Raw genomic sequence first — 17,757 nt, 5'->3', positions numbered from 1 at the left:
GAAGTATAATTTCACTATGTGATGCAATAATACATAACCAATTTAATTTGGAACTAAGTCAGTGGTACAGTAATATATTTATATGACTAATATTGTTAAATTCTTAATTTTCATCCTCTCTTGATTTAACTTACAAGTTCCTTTAGTATGAAATCCACTTATGAAGAGCCTAATGGCTTTTTACTTTAGCTTTCCTATTGTGAAAGCTTGCACAGTTTTCTGATCATTTTTCCATTTATATCCTTGACAGGACACTGGAAGCATTACTGTGCAATAAACATGAACCTAGTAAAATTTTACAAATGATACTTCTTAATTGATATTGTATATAACCCATAAATGCTTAAGTAATCATCATAAGTCCTAAGAACTTGTATTATGCATGCACATATATAATATAAATTTAAATATAACTATTACATAAAATTAAAATACTCAGCTATCACCAAACAACATTTTTAAATTTTTGCAATATATATTAAAAATTCTTGCTGTAAAAACATAATTCTCCATTAGCATATACACAGTTTACTTTCAATTTAAGGGAAAAGTCTTAAGGTCATATTAATATTCATCTGTTTGATGACTATTTCTGCAAGTGGAATTGGCTTTGTGGCTATGGCTCTATTTTTTTTTTAATTTTGTAAATTTTTTTTATTGTGCTGGGTGAGGGTGCATTGTGGCATCCACAAAAGTTTTTACAATATATCAAATGTATCATACTTGAATTCACTCCCTCCATTATTCTCCTCTCTCTCCCCTTCCCCATTACTGGAATAGATTCAACAGGTACCATTTTTCCATTTACATACATGTGTATACAGCATTTGCACCATATTCACCCTCCCACACCCTTTTTCCACTTCTTCCCCCTTCTCATGGTACAGCTCCCTCCCCCCAGACAGGACCTGTTCTCCTGTCCTGTTCTCTGATTTCGTAAAAGAAAAAACATGACATTTTTGTTTGTTTAAGATAGCTACACAGGAAGTTTCCTTGTGACATTTTGATGTGTATATATATATATATATATTATAACCAGAATTAGCTCACCTCGTTTATTTTTGTTCTTTCTACTTTAGTCCCTTTCTTATGATGATTTCAACAGGTTTAAAAATTCTATGTTCATTCTTGTATAGAGAATACATCAACCATATGTGCCTTCTTAACTTCCTTCTTTTACCCTCCCTCTCCCATATGTGTATGTGACCTCCCCTTAGCGTGACCTGTTTTTCATAATAAAAACTAATAATAGAGTTGCCATATAATCCAGCAATGCCACTCCTAGGGACATACCTGAAGGAATGTGAGTCAGGTTACAACAAAGGCACCTGCACACCCATATTTATTGCAGTCCTATTCACAATAGCTAAGCTATGGAAGCAGCCAAGATGCCCCAGTACTGATGAATGGATCAAGAAAATGTGCTATTTATGTACAATTTTTTAATTTATTTTTTTCCTTTATTATTGTGCTGGGTGGGGCATGTTGTGGCATTTACAAAGATTCTTACAATGTATCAACTATATCATACTTGAATTCACCTCCTCCACTGCTCCCTTTTATCCCCCCCTCCCTTGATTCATGGAAGTTTCAACAGGTATCATTTTTGCATTTACATACATGTGTATGCATTTTTTGTACCATATTCATTCCTTTCCCTGCCACCTCCCTCCAACACATGCCAACCTTCCCCCCTGGGCAGGACCTGTTCTACCCACCTGTTCTCCAATTTTGCAGAAGAGAAGAGATAAAAAGAAAAACATGACATTTTTTTTTGAGATAAATGTAGCTACACAAGGAGTTTCCTTTCAGTATTTCCATGTATATATGTGTTATACCCCCAATTATTTTATCTTCTCTAATTATCTACATTCTTCCTGAGTCCATTTCTTATGGTGGTTTCAGCCAGGTTAAGATTCCTATATTCATTCCTGTATAGAGAATATATCACCCATCTTCAAGTTCTTAGTTTCCTTCTTTTACACTACTCCTCCCATGTATGACCTCTCCTTAATGTGATCAGTGTTTCATAATATTGCTGCATTTGTATTAGGTCTATATTCCACATATGAGAGAGAACACACATGAGAGAAGGCCTTTGGCCTTCTATGGCTTCTGATATTGGCGCTGCATTATTTGGATGCTGACAGTTCTGTCTCCCAGAGTTGGTACCCCATCTAGTCCATAACAAACTTGTTATGATGATAATGTTCAGATGAAAAAAAAATTGCTCTGAAGAAAAAATAGATTTATTTGCAAATTTCAGCCTATCAGTCATGTATGTAAAACTACTTCACAAAAATGCAGTATGAGCTTCTAACAATTGAAACAAACAAACAAAAAAAACAGTATGACAGTATCTATTGGCACTCTCAGAGTATTTCCTCCACATTGATCATCATTGTATGAGTTTTGCTAATAGTAGGAAAAACCTACATCAACAAGTGAAAGAATCAGCAACCTTAATGAAAAATATTGTCTAATGAGAAGAAATATCTATTTTGTTGCTTCAGTAAATATCATTTTGACTTGAAATTCTATTTTGGATATATTCAAGGTTTAATTTGACCAATTTGATTACAGTGAAAAATAAAGCAAGGTTGATTGATAATATTATTTCTTTTTTAATAGTGGCTAGCATTCAGAAGCTTCCTGCAGCCTCTGTTCTAACAGACATCAACTTCCCAATGAAAGGACGGAAAGGAATGGTTGACTGGGCAAGAAATTCAGAAGATAGGGTAGTTATTCCAAAAAACATTTTCACTCCTGTGTCATCAAAAGGTAAATATGTGAAATTATTTGACCTTTGAGCAATGCATTTCTGTAAGAATTCATGAAACACTAGGTATAAATCACCATACGTTAAACAATTTTGAAACAATTTGCAATCATGAGTCCAAACTAATTTTATAAATATAGACAACTTATACTTGGTTCTAAAACTTCCAAATTTATTGAAGGAAGGATCTGGTAAAGAGAAAAAATATATAAGTTGAAACTATTTACTGAGCTTACATGGGTCAGGTTTCAATATTGACACTTTTGTCCCAGTTTAAAGCATATAACCTAATATTTTAACTTGAGATATTAAAACTTGTTGCATTTTTCCACATAAGATCATTTTTATTTCTGCCTCATATTAAAGTTTGCTTTGGTTTGAGAATATTATTTTTATATTTTTAAACACATTTAATAAAAAATAAGTTTTGACATTTCAAGAAGCCTATGAAATTAATCACTATTTTCAAAAGTGAAATTTTGGTCTTAATTCTCTTTGGAGATTTTGACTTTATAACTTAACGCATACAGAAGAGAATTAGCGCCTTTCCCCCATATCATTGGGATTTTAAATCCTTTAAATACAACTGAAAAAGATTTTTCTTAGTTTATGATATAAAAACATGTTTTCTACAGCTACCGTTAATGTGCACAGTGCTTGGGCCAAGCTGCCCCATGAGTGATTAGCCATACATTACTGCTTCCTAGCTTTGTCTTTGCATCAGCAAGGTCTGGAATACCTTTGTGATCAAGTGATTAAAGTTTGTAAGGTAGTATTCTTCTTGCTGTTTTGCTAACATTTTAATTTTAATGTTTTCTAGAATTAGATGAATCCTCTGTGTTTGTTCTTGGAGCTGTCCTATACAAAAACTTAGATCTAATTTTACCCACTTTGAGGTAAGCTAAGAAGTAAAGAACTGTTATAATCTTTGTAGATAATTTTAAATGTGATTATAGTTCATTCTGTGAGAATAGTCAAGCTTTGGTAATACAAAGGGCTTCTTCTTAAATGAAATAGAAAATACCAATTTAATGAACAGATTATTAGCCTATTATTCATTTCAAAACAACTATAAAAGACAATTTTTGTGTCTGATTATTATAGCCTTGCAGTTCTTTTGTAATTAATCATGACTTGCCTAAAGATCAGAAAGAATAGGAAAGAAAAAACTCAACGCCCTATTGTAGAATGGGTCATTTTAAAATTAATCTGTCTCCTTCCTTTATTTGATCTTAACGATACTGCTCACATTACATGAAATTAAAGGAGCGTCAATTGAGCTAAGAATACAAGGTTTTGTTCTTCATTTGCACAAGATCGATTTGTTCTAAAATAAATTTTCAACTACAAATAGTTAAGGAAAATGCTGTTAAACTGGAGGACTATTTTTGGAAGAAATCATTGATTTTGTTCTTCTCAAACATTAAAAATTACAAATAATAATTCTACCAACATTGATTTATTTGTTCTATTGTCTTATCTACTTTACCAAGTCCCACAGAAAACATCATTCACATCAATGTAGATAGTGATTTTATTACTCATGACGATCTGCTTCCTCAAACCACCCATTTTAAAGGATTGAGACAAAGTTATATTTTGGTTAAACACAGCCACAGTTGCACGGAGCTCTTTCCTCACATGCTCATTAAAAAGCTTTAAATTTTTAGGGAGGAGAGCATTTGAATGATGTGTACAGTTCTATCAGGGCACAACAAATAGTCAAATAAATAAGAAAAATTAGAATGCAGTCCAGCAGAAAAAGTCTTCCTGGGGAGTAGCAGTTAGTAGTCAGAAGCATCTTACTAATGTAGGCAGTGACTCATCCAAGGTACCTGGGGATGCAGTACAGGTTCTCCTTCAACCTTAGAGACAAACATGAAAGCTGAATTTTTCTTTAATTCCATTCTCCTCGGCATGGAATTTGGGCTTCATGGATTTGGATAGATTTGAGTTTGATTGTGTTTTGCTAACATAATGTTTTCAAAACTAAAATGCTAATTCTAAACTATTGCACTGGCTTTATGAAAACACATTGATGTGCATAATTATTCACAGATAAAATTTATTCATGGTTATGTTGTCATTTTGCCTCTTGAAGGCAAAAGAGGAGAGATGCGTAAGGTTAAAAATGCCCATGTTGCTGTACCCTGGTGGCTTACGCCTGTAATCCTAGCTACTCTGGAGGCTGAGATCAGGAGGATCACAGTTCGAGACCAGGTAGGGCAAGAAGTTCCCGAGGTCCTGTCTCCAAAATAACAAGAGTAAAATCGACTGGAGGTGTGGCTCAAGCAGTAGAGGGCCTGCTTTGTAAGCACAAAGCCCTGAGTTCAAACTCTAGTCCCGCCAAAAATTTTTTTAAAGTCCAGATAAAGTTAAACACTTATTTCACAGGAAGTTCATTTATATAAAACTTGTCTTTTAAAAAAGAACTGTAGACAATGACTGATAATCAGGTGACATATGTTTTAATTTCAATTTAACATTATAAAAGCTTTATCTAGGTCACTCCACAATTTAGTTTAACTTTAAAATAGAAGCACCTGTAAGGCTATATTGTGCTATTTGCTCCTGAGGGCTACAGTAAATGCAAATAAAACATTCAACATAAAATCCTTTAGATTATTAGTTTCCCTCCTAGATGTCCAACAAAATTACATGATTTATCTTGTTCTATATAATATCATAGAACAAACTCACCTATACAAACAGAACTAGATCATTCCAAGTTCCATAATCCATGAAGTCAAGGAAATTGGAAATTTACCTAGGGATATAAGCCTTTTTTGTAAAAAAAGAAGAAGAAAGGACATATAATTAGAGGTTCGGTATTTTGAATTGTGGCAATTGTCACAGTGTATGAGTAGATGAATAGATTCATTCTGGCTGGTTTAATAAAAATAGCAGAGAATAACCTGGAAGAGTCGGGCATCTAATACCCTAACCTGTGATGCAAACCAATTCATTTAGGCCTTTGGGCAAACTACTGAGGTATTTTTATGTGAAATGTGGGAATTGAACTTAAATGTTCTTTCCAATTTCAAAAATTCTACCTTATTGCAGAAAGTCTCTACATATTGTTTAGATTGAAGTCTTTAGTAACCTCTGTTTAAGAATTAGAATTATGCAACAGGTATAAAGCTACAGTTGCATAGGAAGAGTAGATTTTAGTGCTTTATTGCACAGCAGGATTATAGATAGCAATGTGGTATTAAATATTTAAAACTAGCCAGAACAGAGAGTCTTCAGTATTCTCACATGAAGAAATGATGTTGGAAATGATAAGTATCTCATTGCCCTGATAGAAACATTACACAGTGCACACACCACCACACCATCAAAACATCACTTTGTACCCCACAAATTCATGCAATTATTATGTGTCAACAGTTTATAAAATTGTTATATGACTATGTATATCTACTCACACTTTCTGTCTATAAAGTAATTCAGTAAATGACCTCAGGAAAATTATAGTCATTTTTAGATCATTGATCAGAACAAAGACAATAGAATGTTTAGGATAAAATGTCTGTCTGTGCAGTCCCTGAAAGGTGAAAGACTAGTGTTTAGGCCTCATGTTCTGTTACTTCGTAATGTGACCACTAAGGATTCTCACAGTTGTTTTTGAACTACTTTACAAAACATTCTTCTACAAAGTCTGTGAGTAGCTGGAGCAATCAATTGTAGGTTTGCTAAATTAGAACATATCTGTTAACAGACAAGGGTGATTCTTTCAGCAAACATTTACTGTGTAGCAACACTACTCGTGGTACAATATTAAAAATCTCTACTGTCAAAACTCTTAGGAGAGTGGTTAGTAATAATGAAACATCAAGGAATTTTTTTCTGAAATAATTAATCTTTCTATCTGATAAATATCCTAAATGAAAAATTAAAGGATAAGATACATAGAAGGCTAATGTTTATATTATGAAAATATCTTAGGAACTGTGGAATGAAATATATCATATTATTCATTGTATCATATTATACTTATTTTTCATCATATTGTTAAGTATTCAAGTTTATGTGAATTGAACCCAATAGGAAAGAAAAAGTCTTCTTATAAAGTATGAAAAAGTGTATCAATATTTTCTTTAGATATTCTCAGTGATAACTTAATTATCTGATGATATATTTGGAACTAAGTTTCTCCATACACAGAATAATGTTAGATTTGCTATTTAGGCTTTCAGAATGAGACTGCATAATTTACCTTGTGGGGACTTCCAGGATGACTTGATACAATGTTTCAAAGAAAAATAATTTAGAAATTATCCTTCACACTGTGATTTTGCACAATAACTATTTTATTGAGAAATTTCTTTCCTTCTCTTACCCTAATATGTATTCAAAAATTCTTCAGGCTAATTTTTTTTTCTTTTCTTTTAATTGTTGTGCCCCCCACTGCCCTCCTTCATCCCTCCTCCCCCAATTCCTGGAACAGTTTCAACAGGTACCATGTTTGCATTTACATACTTGTATATAAATTGTTTTCACCATATTCATCCTCCTACCCTTTTCCCTGCCACTGCCAGCTCCCCCTCCAACCCATGTCAACTCCTGTTCTCTAATTTTGTAGAAGAAAAAACTTAAAAGATAAAAAGAGAAACATGGCAGGTTTTGCTAGTTTGAGGTAAAGATAACTACACTCAGAGTGTCCTTGTGTTGTTTCCATGCATATATGTATTACAACTCCAATTGATCGACCTCTTCCAGTCCTCTTCAACCCTCCCTAGTTCCCTTCCCATGCTGGCCCCAGCCAGTTTAAAATTTCTATATTCATTCCTCTACAGTGAGCACATCAACCTCATTCAAGTTTTTGATTTTCTTCTCTTACCCTATCCCTCTCTTACACAGCTTCCCCTTGGTGTGACCTGTGTCCCATAATATTGCTGCATTTTATTTTAGGTCTACAATTCATGTATGAGGGAGAACAACAGGCTTTGACCTTCTGAGTCTGACTAACTTCACTTAAGATGATGTTCTCCAATTCCATTCATTTACCTGTGGATGATGAAATTTCATTCTTCTTTTTTGGCTGAGTAAAAATTCATTGTCTTAATCCATTCTTCAGTACTGGGGCATCTTTGCTGTTTTCATAGCTTGGCTGTTGTGAATAATGCTGCAAAAACCATGGGTGTGCAGGTGCCTTTGTTGTAACCTGAGTCACGTTCCTTTGAGTATATGCCTAGGAGTGGTATTGCTGTGTCATATGGCAGATCTATTTCTCTTTTCTTAAGAAACCTCCATACTGTTTTCCATAGTGGTTGTACCAGCTTACATTCCTATCACCAATGTATGAGGGTTCCTTTTCCCCTGCATCCTCACCAACATTTGTTGTTGGTGGTGTTCTTGATGGTAGCTATTCAAATAAAAGTGAGATGGAATCTTAGTGGGCTTTGATTTGCATTTCCTTTATGGTAAGCAGTTTTTGGTCATTTGGACTCCTTCCTTTGAAAAAGTTCAGTTCAGTTCAATTGTCCATTTCTTCACTGGGTCGTCGATTTTTTTGGGAGTTTAGTTTTTTGAACTCCCTGTATATTCTGGTTATCAGTCCCTTGTCTATGTATAGCTAGCAAAGATTTTCTCTCATTCTGTGAGTGACTCCTCAATTTAAAGATCATTTCTTTTGTTGTACAGGAGCTTTTAATTTCATGAAGTCCCATTTGTCAATCTTCTCTCTTAGTTGCTGAGCCGCTTGTGTTCTACTGAGGAAGTCCTTGCCTATACCTGTATAGCAATACACTGGAAGAATCCAGTGTATTCCCTGCTCTTTACTGTACTAACCTCAAAGTTTCAGGTCTGATATTAAGGTCCTTTGAGTTGATATTGTTCAGGGTGACAAGCATGGATCTAGTTTTAGTTTTCTGCAGGTAGATATCCAGTTTTCCCAGCAACATTTGTTGAAGAGGCTGTCTTTTCTCTCTCATATGTCTTTGGCACCTTTGGGAAACTCAGGTGGGCATAGCTAAGTGGATTCATATCAGGGTCATCTATTCTGGTCCAATGGTTTCCATATCTGTTTTTGTGCCAGTACCATTGCTGTTTTTATTGCTATTGCTTTGTAATATAGTTTGAAGTCAGGTATTGTGATACCTCAGCATTGCTCTTTTTGCTGAGTGTTGCCTTGGCTGTTCACGGTCTTTTGTGTTTCCAAATGAACCTTAGAGTAAATTTTTTGATCTCTGTGATGAATGTCATTGGGATTTTTATGGGAATTATGTAGAACATGTAGATAGCTTTTGGTAGTATTCCCATTTTTACTATGTCAATTCTGTCTTTGAACTATCTTTTTTATTTTACTACATAGCTGCATTCCCTTTTTAAATTAAGCAACCCTAATTGTTCCTTCCACTGAGGAAATTATACTCGTATTCAAGTTTAAACTAAATAGGTGCTACTCTCAGAATCCCACTTTTATTCTTCTTTGGAATACTTTCTTATAGTTAAAAATTATAGAACCCAATATGTGGTAGTTCAAGCCTGGAATCCCAGCACTTGGGATGCTGAGGCAACAGAATTGAGAATTCAAAGCCAGCCTGGGCAACACAGCAAATTCAAGGCCAACCTGGCCTACATAGCAAAACCCTATCTCAAAAATGAAAAAAAAAAAACCTTAAAAATATGGGTTCCAATTTTCTTGGAAAACCACAATAAATCTGAGTATGTGAGCAGTGTGTAAAAAATATGGAAAATGCAATTGTAGTTTTTAAATCCATTTTAGTCTAGTTATTAACAGTCAAGATAATAAATAAAATCTAACCAAAACTTTTATATGTAAATTCCACTATACTATTTAAATGTCAGGAAAAACATTATTGATAAAAGAATGACAATGTTCTCATAAACCAATAGTAATTAGAAAATTATCTTTGACAAAAGGATGAATGTCAATAAGGCAAAAAAAATCACATGAATTTCCATTGACTATACTAAGTTAATAAAGATAAATGATTCTGAAATTTTATATGTTTAGGATATGAAATTCATGTCAGTTCCTAATATCAAAAGAATTAAGCACCAGTGGGGAAAATGAACTAAATACCATTGCAAGTAATAGAAAACCAAAGTAATCACTTTTACAGCAGTGCACTCTGAAAGCAATCCTACCATGCAGGCAGTTTTCCCAGGAACACGTGTTTTGTAGTCTCAGGACCTAAACTTTAAGCCATGCTCCCTCATTCTCAATGTGCACTGAAATATGAGAATCTTATGATGTTTTGTGCTTTTATAGGATCTCCTATCATAAAAACATTAGAAATAAAAATTATCCTTGATGATAGTGAATTGACATGACTGAGTATAAGACATTGTAATATGACATAGTACATTATTTGAAAAAATCCTAGCCTAATTTGGCTATACCTTTTAAAAGTCAACTTTCATCCCTATCACTTAGCAGTTTTAAAATTCTAAGTTTTGTATCTGTTAGAAAACCAAACTTGACATTCTAACTTGTTTCAAAGTTCAACGTAAGCCAAATCCTATTTTTAGCAGCCATAAGCTGATTTGTTTTTATTTTTTATTTTTTCAAAATAAAACAAATTTTAAAACATAGTAAAATACAAATTACATGCATACACATTTAATTTAAAGCTAATCATTAGTGGTACAAAATATGAGTATTTTCCCAAAGTAGGCTACATGGTTCATCGAGCAATGTTGAAAGGACAAAACATTTATGAACGTGAACTATGAAAATACAAAATGCAATTAAATATATGGAGGATGTGGAGAAAAGGAACCCTCATACACTGTTAGTGGGGATGTAAATGATCACAACTACTATGGAAAACAGTATGGAGGCTCCTCACTAAACTAAAACTTGATTTAAGTTTTTAAGGTAAATATATTTATCCTATTCTCTATGAAGTCCACCAGTTCTCAGAATATGTGAGATCATCTAATTTTTTGTGTGTCTTTTAAATTGTGGGCCTTTTTTAAAGCAAGTTTGAAAACGCTCCATTTTGGGCTATGTGTGATAAACCTAGAACTGGAGAAAGACTGCGGAAGTTTTGATAATTTTCATTTATGTGCATAGTGAGCTACAATTTATGTGTGTCGTTAATTCTGCTGTCCTCACTGATGTTTTTTTGAACACCGTATTGCATTTTTAATTGTGGTAAAAATGCACAACATAAAAATTTTCCATCTTAACTATTTGTAAGTGTACAATACAGTGGTTAACTATCCATACGTGCTGTACAAGTCTCTAGAACTCCTTTATCTTGCAAAACTGAAATGTTATCTTCCTTTACCACTCTCTCCAGTCCTTGGCAACCAACTTTGTGCTTTCTCTTTATGCTACCCTTGAGGCTCATCCATGTTGTTGTGTGTGACAGGATTTCCTTTTTAATGTTGAGTAGTTTCTGTTCTGTGCATAGCCTTGCTTTGATTGCTGCAAATTATGCTTCATGAAAATGGCTGTGACATGTCTATTTGAGATCTTACTTTCATTTTTTTTGGATTTATACCCAGAAGTGAAATCATTGGATCACATGGTATTTTTTTTTCAGAAGATTCCAATACCGTATTCCGAAGAGGCTATACCATTTTACTGCCTCATCAACACTGCAGATAAGCCACAACTTCTCCACATTGTCATCCGCACTTTCATGTTGTTTTCTGTTTTTATTAGTAGCCCTCTCACTTGAATGAGCTGTCTTGTTGGGGTTTTGACTTGCATTCCCCTAATGATTAGTATCTTTTCATGTGCCTCTTGGCCTTGTTTTGTTCCTGATTTTAGAGGAAATGGTTTCAGTTTTTCTACATTAAGTATGATGTTGGCTATAGGTTTGTCATATATAGCCTTTACAATGTTGAGCTACTTTCCTTCTATTCCTTGTTTTCTTAGAGCTTTTATTATGAAGTGGTTTTGAATCTTATCAAAAACTTTTTCTGTGTCTATTGAGATGATCAAGTGGTTTTTGTCTTTGCTTCTATTGATGTGCTGTATTACATTTATAGATTTGTGTATGTTGAACCACCCCTTGTGTCCCTGGGATGAAGCCAACTTGGTCGTGGTGGATATTTCTGAAGTGTTGTTAGATTTGGTTTGCCATTATTTTATTGAGGAATTTTACATTGATGTTCATTAAGGATATTGGCCTATAGTTCTCCTTTTTAGAGGTGTCTTTGTCTGGTTTGGGATAAGTGTAATACTGGCTTCATTAAATGAGTTAGACAGTGTTCCTTCCCTTTGTATTTTGTGGAAAAGTTTAAGGAGAGTTGGTGTTAGTTCTTCTTTAAAGGTCTGATAGAATTCAGCTGAGAATCAATCAGATCCCGGAATTTTCTTTTTTGGGAGATCTTTATTGCTGCTTCAATTTCATTTTGTGTTATAGATCTATTCAGGTGATTAATATCCTCTTGGTTCAATTTTGGATGGTCATGAATATCTACAAATTTATCCATTTCTTCAAGATTTTCAAATGTACGAGAATATAAGTTCTCAAAGTAGTCTCTAATGATTTCCTGGATTTCTGTGGTATTTGTTGTTATCTCCCCTTTTGCATTTCTAATTTTACAGATTTGGGTTTTTTCTCCCTCATTTTAGTCAGATTTGCCAGGGATCTGTCAATCTTATTTATTTTTTCAAAGAAACAGCTCTTTATTTCAGTTATTCTTTGTATGGATTTTTGTTGTTGTTGTTTCTATTTCATTAATTTTGGCCCTTATTTTTATTATTTCTCTCTTCTGCTTGTTTTGGGATTTGCTTGTTCTTGTTTTTCTAGGAGTTTGAGATGTAACATTAGGTCATTGATTTCTTTATGTCCTTTTAATATATGCACTTATGGTTATAAACTTTTTTCTTAGGACTTCCTTTGCTGTGTCATATAGGCTCTGGTAGGTCGTGTTTTCATTTTCATTAACTTCCAGGAACCTTTTAATTTCCTCTTTTATTTCATCAATGACCCATTGATCATTGAGCAATGTCTTGTTCAGCTTCCAAGTGTTTGCATGTTTTCTACTGTTTTTTTTTTGTTGAATTCTAATTTTAATGCATTGTGATCAGATATAATGCAATGGGTTATTTCTATTTTCTTATATTTGCTGAGGCTTGCTTTGTGCCCTAAGATATGATCAGTTTGGGAGAAGTTTCCATGGGCTGTTGAGAAGAATATATATTGTGCAGAAGTTAGATCAAGTATTGTGTAGACATCAGCTAGGTCCATTTGATCTATGGTGTGATTTAGTTCTAGAATTTCTGTATTGATTTTTTGTTTGGATGACCTATCTATTGGTGATGGGGTGTATTAAAGTCTCCCACTACCACTGTGTTGCAGTCTATATATGCTGTTATGTCCTTCAGAGTATGTTGATGAAATTGGGTGCACTGCCTTTGGGTACATATAGGTTGATAATTGTTATTTCCTTTTGTGTATTTCCCATTTTATTAGTATGGAGTGTCCTTCTTTATCTCATTTGATCAATGTAAGTTTGAAGTCTAATTTGTCTGAGATAAGTTTTGCTGCTCCTGCCTGTTTTGGGGGGCCATTAGTTTGGTAAATCTTCTAGCCTTTCACCCTAAGCCAGTGCTTGTTTCTGTTATGATATGGGTCTCCTGTAAGCAACAGATTGTTGGATCTTCCTTTTCAACCCAACTTGCCAAATGGTGTCTTTTGATGGGAAGTTGAGTCCATTGACATTCAGTGTTAATACTGACAGATATGTGGTGATTACTGTTATTTAGTTGTTTTTGTTGTTTAAGGGTTTGATTGTATACAGCTGAATTAATGTTACTCTCTGATTCCTTGTCTTTTCTTCTCCTGTGGTTTGGTGTTTCCTGTCCTCTCATGGTTTTGTTTCCTTTCATTTTCTGTGTGCAGAATTCCTTGAAGAATCTTTTGTAGTGGTGTCTTGGAGGTCATATATTATTTTAGTTTCTGCTTATCATGGAAGACTTTTATTGATCCATCTATTTTGAATGATAGTTTTGCTGGGTAGAGTAGCCTAGGTTGAAGTTATTTTCATTCAGTGCCCGGAATACCTCACTCCATGCCCTTCTTGCTCTTAAGGTTTCTGTTGTGAAATCTACTGTGATTTTGATGATTTTACCTCTATATGCTATTTGTTTTTTCTCTCTTACAACATTCAATATTCTTTCTCTATTCTCTGTACTTGTTGTTTTAATGGTAATATGTCATGGGGTAGTTCTATTTTGTTCAAGTCTGATGTCCTGGAGGCTTCTGGTACCTGAATGGGCATAGCTTTCTCTAGATTTGTGATACTTTCTGTCATTATTTTGTTTAATATATTACAAATCCCTTTTGCTTGCACTTCTTCTCCTTTTTCAATGCCCATGATTCTCAGGTTTGGTCTTTTGATGAAGTCAGTGAGTTCTTGCATTTTCTTTTCACAGGTCTTGAGTTCTTTAACTAATAGTTCTTTGGTTTTTTCCTTTAATTACCATTTCATCTTTGAGTTCTGAGATTCTGTCTTCTGCTTGTTCTGTTCTTCTGGATTGGCCTTCCATTTTGTTTTGCAATTCTGTTTCGTTCTTTTTTCTGAGGTTTTCCATATCCTGAGTCACTTCCTCTTTAATGTTGTCTATTTTCATCCTGAGTTCATTTATCTTTTTATTAATCATGTTCTTTGTTTCACTTTGGTGTTTATACAGTGCTTCGATGGTTTCTTTTATTTCTTCTTGTGCTTTCTCAAATTCTCTATTTTTGTTGTCTTGGAATTACTTGAGTGTCTCCTGCACATTTTGGTTGACCCTATCCAGTATCATCTCTATAAAATTCTCATTGATTACTTGTAGGATTTCTTCTTTTAGATTATTCTTGTGGGCTTCATTGGGTTCTTTGGCATAGTTTATTTTCATTTTGTTGGAGTCTGGATCTGAGTATCTGTTTTCTTCATTTCTCTCTGGTTCCTGTACTAATTTTTTGCTGTGGGAAAACTGGTTTCCCTGTTTTTGCTGTCTTCCCATCATTGTCCTTGGTGTTGTTAGTGTCCCTGTACTTTGTGTAATTAAGTATTTTCTAGCTTGTAATAATAACAATGGTGATATTTAGGATTGAAGGGTGAGAGGAGAGGGGAAGCAAAGAAGTTAAAGAAAAGGGGAAAAATAAATAAATAAACAAGTAAAAAAACCAAAACAAACAAACAAAAAAGTTTCAAAGATATAAACAGGGAGAGATAGTGTACTAATCAACAGTATGCTAAACAGGCATTAGAGAGACAGAGAGAGGATTGGAAAAAAAATTTCCAAGTTCAAATGCAATAAAGTTTCAGTCTTAATAATTTTGGTGTTAGTCTGTCAACCTCCAATCCTGGAGATGGTGTCTCAGAAGTAGTTCTGTAGTCTCATCAAAGGGGAAAAAGCCAAAAAAAACAAAACAAAACAACAAAAAATACCACAAAGTGTCCCAAGTTCAAATGCAATACACTTTCAGTAAGTTTGTCAGCATGCAAGTGTATGCTGAAAAAGTTGTTGTCTCATCAAAGGAAGAGAGAAAAAAAAAAGTCTGGAGACAGTTCTGTGTATGACTATCTAAGGCCATCTTTTAATGGAGTCAGTGAGTTCTTGTATATTCCTTTCACAGGTCTTGAATTGTTTGACTAATAGCTCTTTAGTTTTTCCTTTAATTTCCATCTCATTTTCAAGTTCTGAGATTCTGTCTTCCACTGTTCTAGTCTGTTGGAGTGTGCTTCCATTGTGTTTTGTATTTCTGTTTCATTCTTTTTTCTGAGGTCTTCCATATCATGGGTCACTTCCTCTTTAATATTGTCAATTTTCATCTTTAATTCATTTATCTCTTATTTATGGTGTTCTCTGTTTCACTTTGGTGTTTATTTAGGACTCCTATGAGTTCATTTATTTGTTTCTGTGTCTTCTTGTATTTTGGTGTCTTGGAATTTCTTGAGTGCCTCTTGTACATTTTGGTTGACCATGTCTAGTAACATCTCCATGAAATCTTAGTGATTACTTGCAGAATTTCTTCTTTCAGAGTGTTCTTTTGGGTTTCATTGGGTTCCTTGGCATCATTTATCTTTGTTTTGTTGGAGTCGGAACTGGGTATCCGTTTTCTTCATTTCCCTCTGAATCCTGTATTGAATTATTTTTGGAGGGAGAATGGTTCCATACACTTTTCATCTTCCCATCACTCCACTTGTTACTATGTAGCTATGTTCTTGATAGGCTACTGGTGGTTTCAGTGAACTGTTTTCATTCCCTTGATTTAATTTTGTGTTTGTGGGTATGTTGGGTTTTTAGGTTAGTGTATGTATGCTATTCCTGTCCCTGGTCTGTGTGTAATTTAGTATTAGCTAACTCATAATGGTAAAACTAACAACACAAAACAAAACTAAAAAACCAAAGAAATCAACAGGGAGAGCTGAACAAAGAAACACAAACAAACAAGCAAGCAACAAAACAACCAAACAAACAAACACACAAATAAACTCCAGGTTCAGGAACAATAGAATTTCAGTCTTACTAGTTCTGGTGTTACTCCTTCAGCATCCAGTCCTGGTGTTGGCATTTGAGCAGAAGCTCTGTCTGAGTCTCACCAGGTGGTTGGGAGTCTCACCAGTTTTTCTTCTGTCTTTCAGTGGCAGCTGCTTAGTCAGCTCCTCCCTCAGTGAGGTGGCTTGTCCTTAGTTTCCAAAGATCAGCTCTGTAGCCCACCTGCCATCCTACTTTGAAGTTGGGTTTTCACTATGTTGGTTTACTGGGGGCTTGTTTCTTTGCCTTGCTTCCTTTCTCTGGGGCAAAGACAGTGACCCATCAGCCAGCCTCCTGCTGTCAGCATGTTGTGAAGGTTTGCTGATTGTTTTTCAATTTTACAGGGTCGTTTGACTTTGGTTGTTGCTCACTGACTCAGGAGATGAGCATTGTGGACTGCTGTCTGCCCCATTTCAGGCAGGGGCTTACCATTGGCCCTTCTGCCTTTCCAGTCTTTGTTTACTAGAGGTTCATGTGGAGATCGGCTCCATGCTCCTCCCCGCTTCTCCTGTACACTTACAGCACCCCACCCCCTGTGCTGTGTGTTCATTTTCAGTTCCTTGGTTATTGTTCGATTTTTTTTTTTTTTGCAGGGTGAGGGGTCAGTCTGTCCAGGGGACTATGCTGGTTTATCCCAGGGGTGGCTGTGGGAATACTGCATGACACCTGGTGCTCACCTGTTGGATGTCTACCAAGCAGATTTGGAGCTGACATCTAGCTGCACAGGAGCCCTCCTGTTTTCTCAGTGTAACGTGGTGTGGAGCTTTATATGGGCTAGGTGTTCAGGATGTCAAAGTTTTAATTCTTTGTGCTTTATTTCTGCCAAGTGTGGTTCCAGCATCTCAGCAAGATTTTTGATTTATGGAGCTCATGCTGTCTGCTTCTGCCTTCTAGTCACCATCTTGGATCCCTACTCTAGTAGCTTTTCTACTATTGGAATTCTGAACCCCGAAATTGATGGGGCTCAGAACCTGGAGGTTTGAAGATTCTAAGATGTATATTAAAGTTGCAATGTGGCCAGGCTCCATGTTTCACAAGGAAATACTGCAGAGTTCCACTTTCCAAGACATCTGTTTCCTTTCTAGTGTTGCAGTTGTAATCATAAACACAGCCAGCTGCAATCACAACTTCAAATTCTAGGGTGATCTCAGTGACTCCTGCATAGAATCCTCAGGCAGCTAGAAATCCCGCCCCTGCTTGTAACCATAGGAACCACTGACATGCCAAGAGCTGGAGATACCTGGTTCTTCCAGTAATCTTTTCTTATAATATTTTTGTCTGATTTTGGTATCAGGTTAGTGCTGGCCTCATGAAATAAATTTGGAAGTGTTCCCTCCACTTCAAATTTTTAGGAAGAATTTAGAAATGTTGGTGTTGATTTTCTTTAAAGATTTTATAGAATTCTCCAATGGTGCCTTATAACTTTAGTTTTTTTCTTTATTGAGGGTTTTTTAAATTGTTGTTGCTTATTAAGTCTCTTTAGAGTCATAGATCAAATTCAGAAACATTATTTCTTCAT

At 34.9% G+C, this 17,757-nt stretch overlaps 1 protein-coding gene across 6 annotated transcripts in view; it reads left to right on the top strand.

The window, feature by feature from the left end:
- The window catches only part of Adgrb3 (adhesion G protein-coupled receptor B3), a 721,663-nt gene that overhangs the window by 395,590 nt on the left and 308,316 nt on the right, over positions 1-17,757 (top strand). For all 6 annotated transcript variants that reach the window (XM_074080490.1, XM_074080476.1, XM_020162286.2 and 3 more), the window contains 2 exons: positions 2,632-2,781; positions 3,600-3,675. In XM_074080490.1, the coding sequence (XP_073936591.1) occupies positions 2,632-2,781; positions 3,600-3,675 (226 nt within the window). The remainder of the gene's footprint in view (positions 1-2,631; positions 2,782-3,599; positions 3,676-17,757) is intronic.

This window comes from Castor canadensis, chromosome 1 (genome assembly GCF_047511655.1).
Source record: "Castor canadensis chromosome 1, mCasCan1.hap1v2, whole genome shotgun sequence".
Classification (NCBI taxonomy): Eukaryota; Metazoa; Chordata; class Mammalia; order Rodentia; family Castoridae; genus Castor; species Castor canadensis.
The sequence above is the reverse complement of the archived record's forward strand: the minus strand, read 5'-3'. Positions and strand labels throughout refer to the sequence as shown.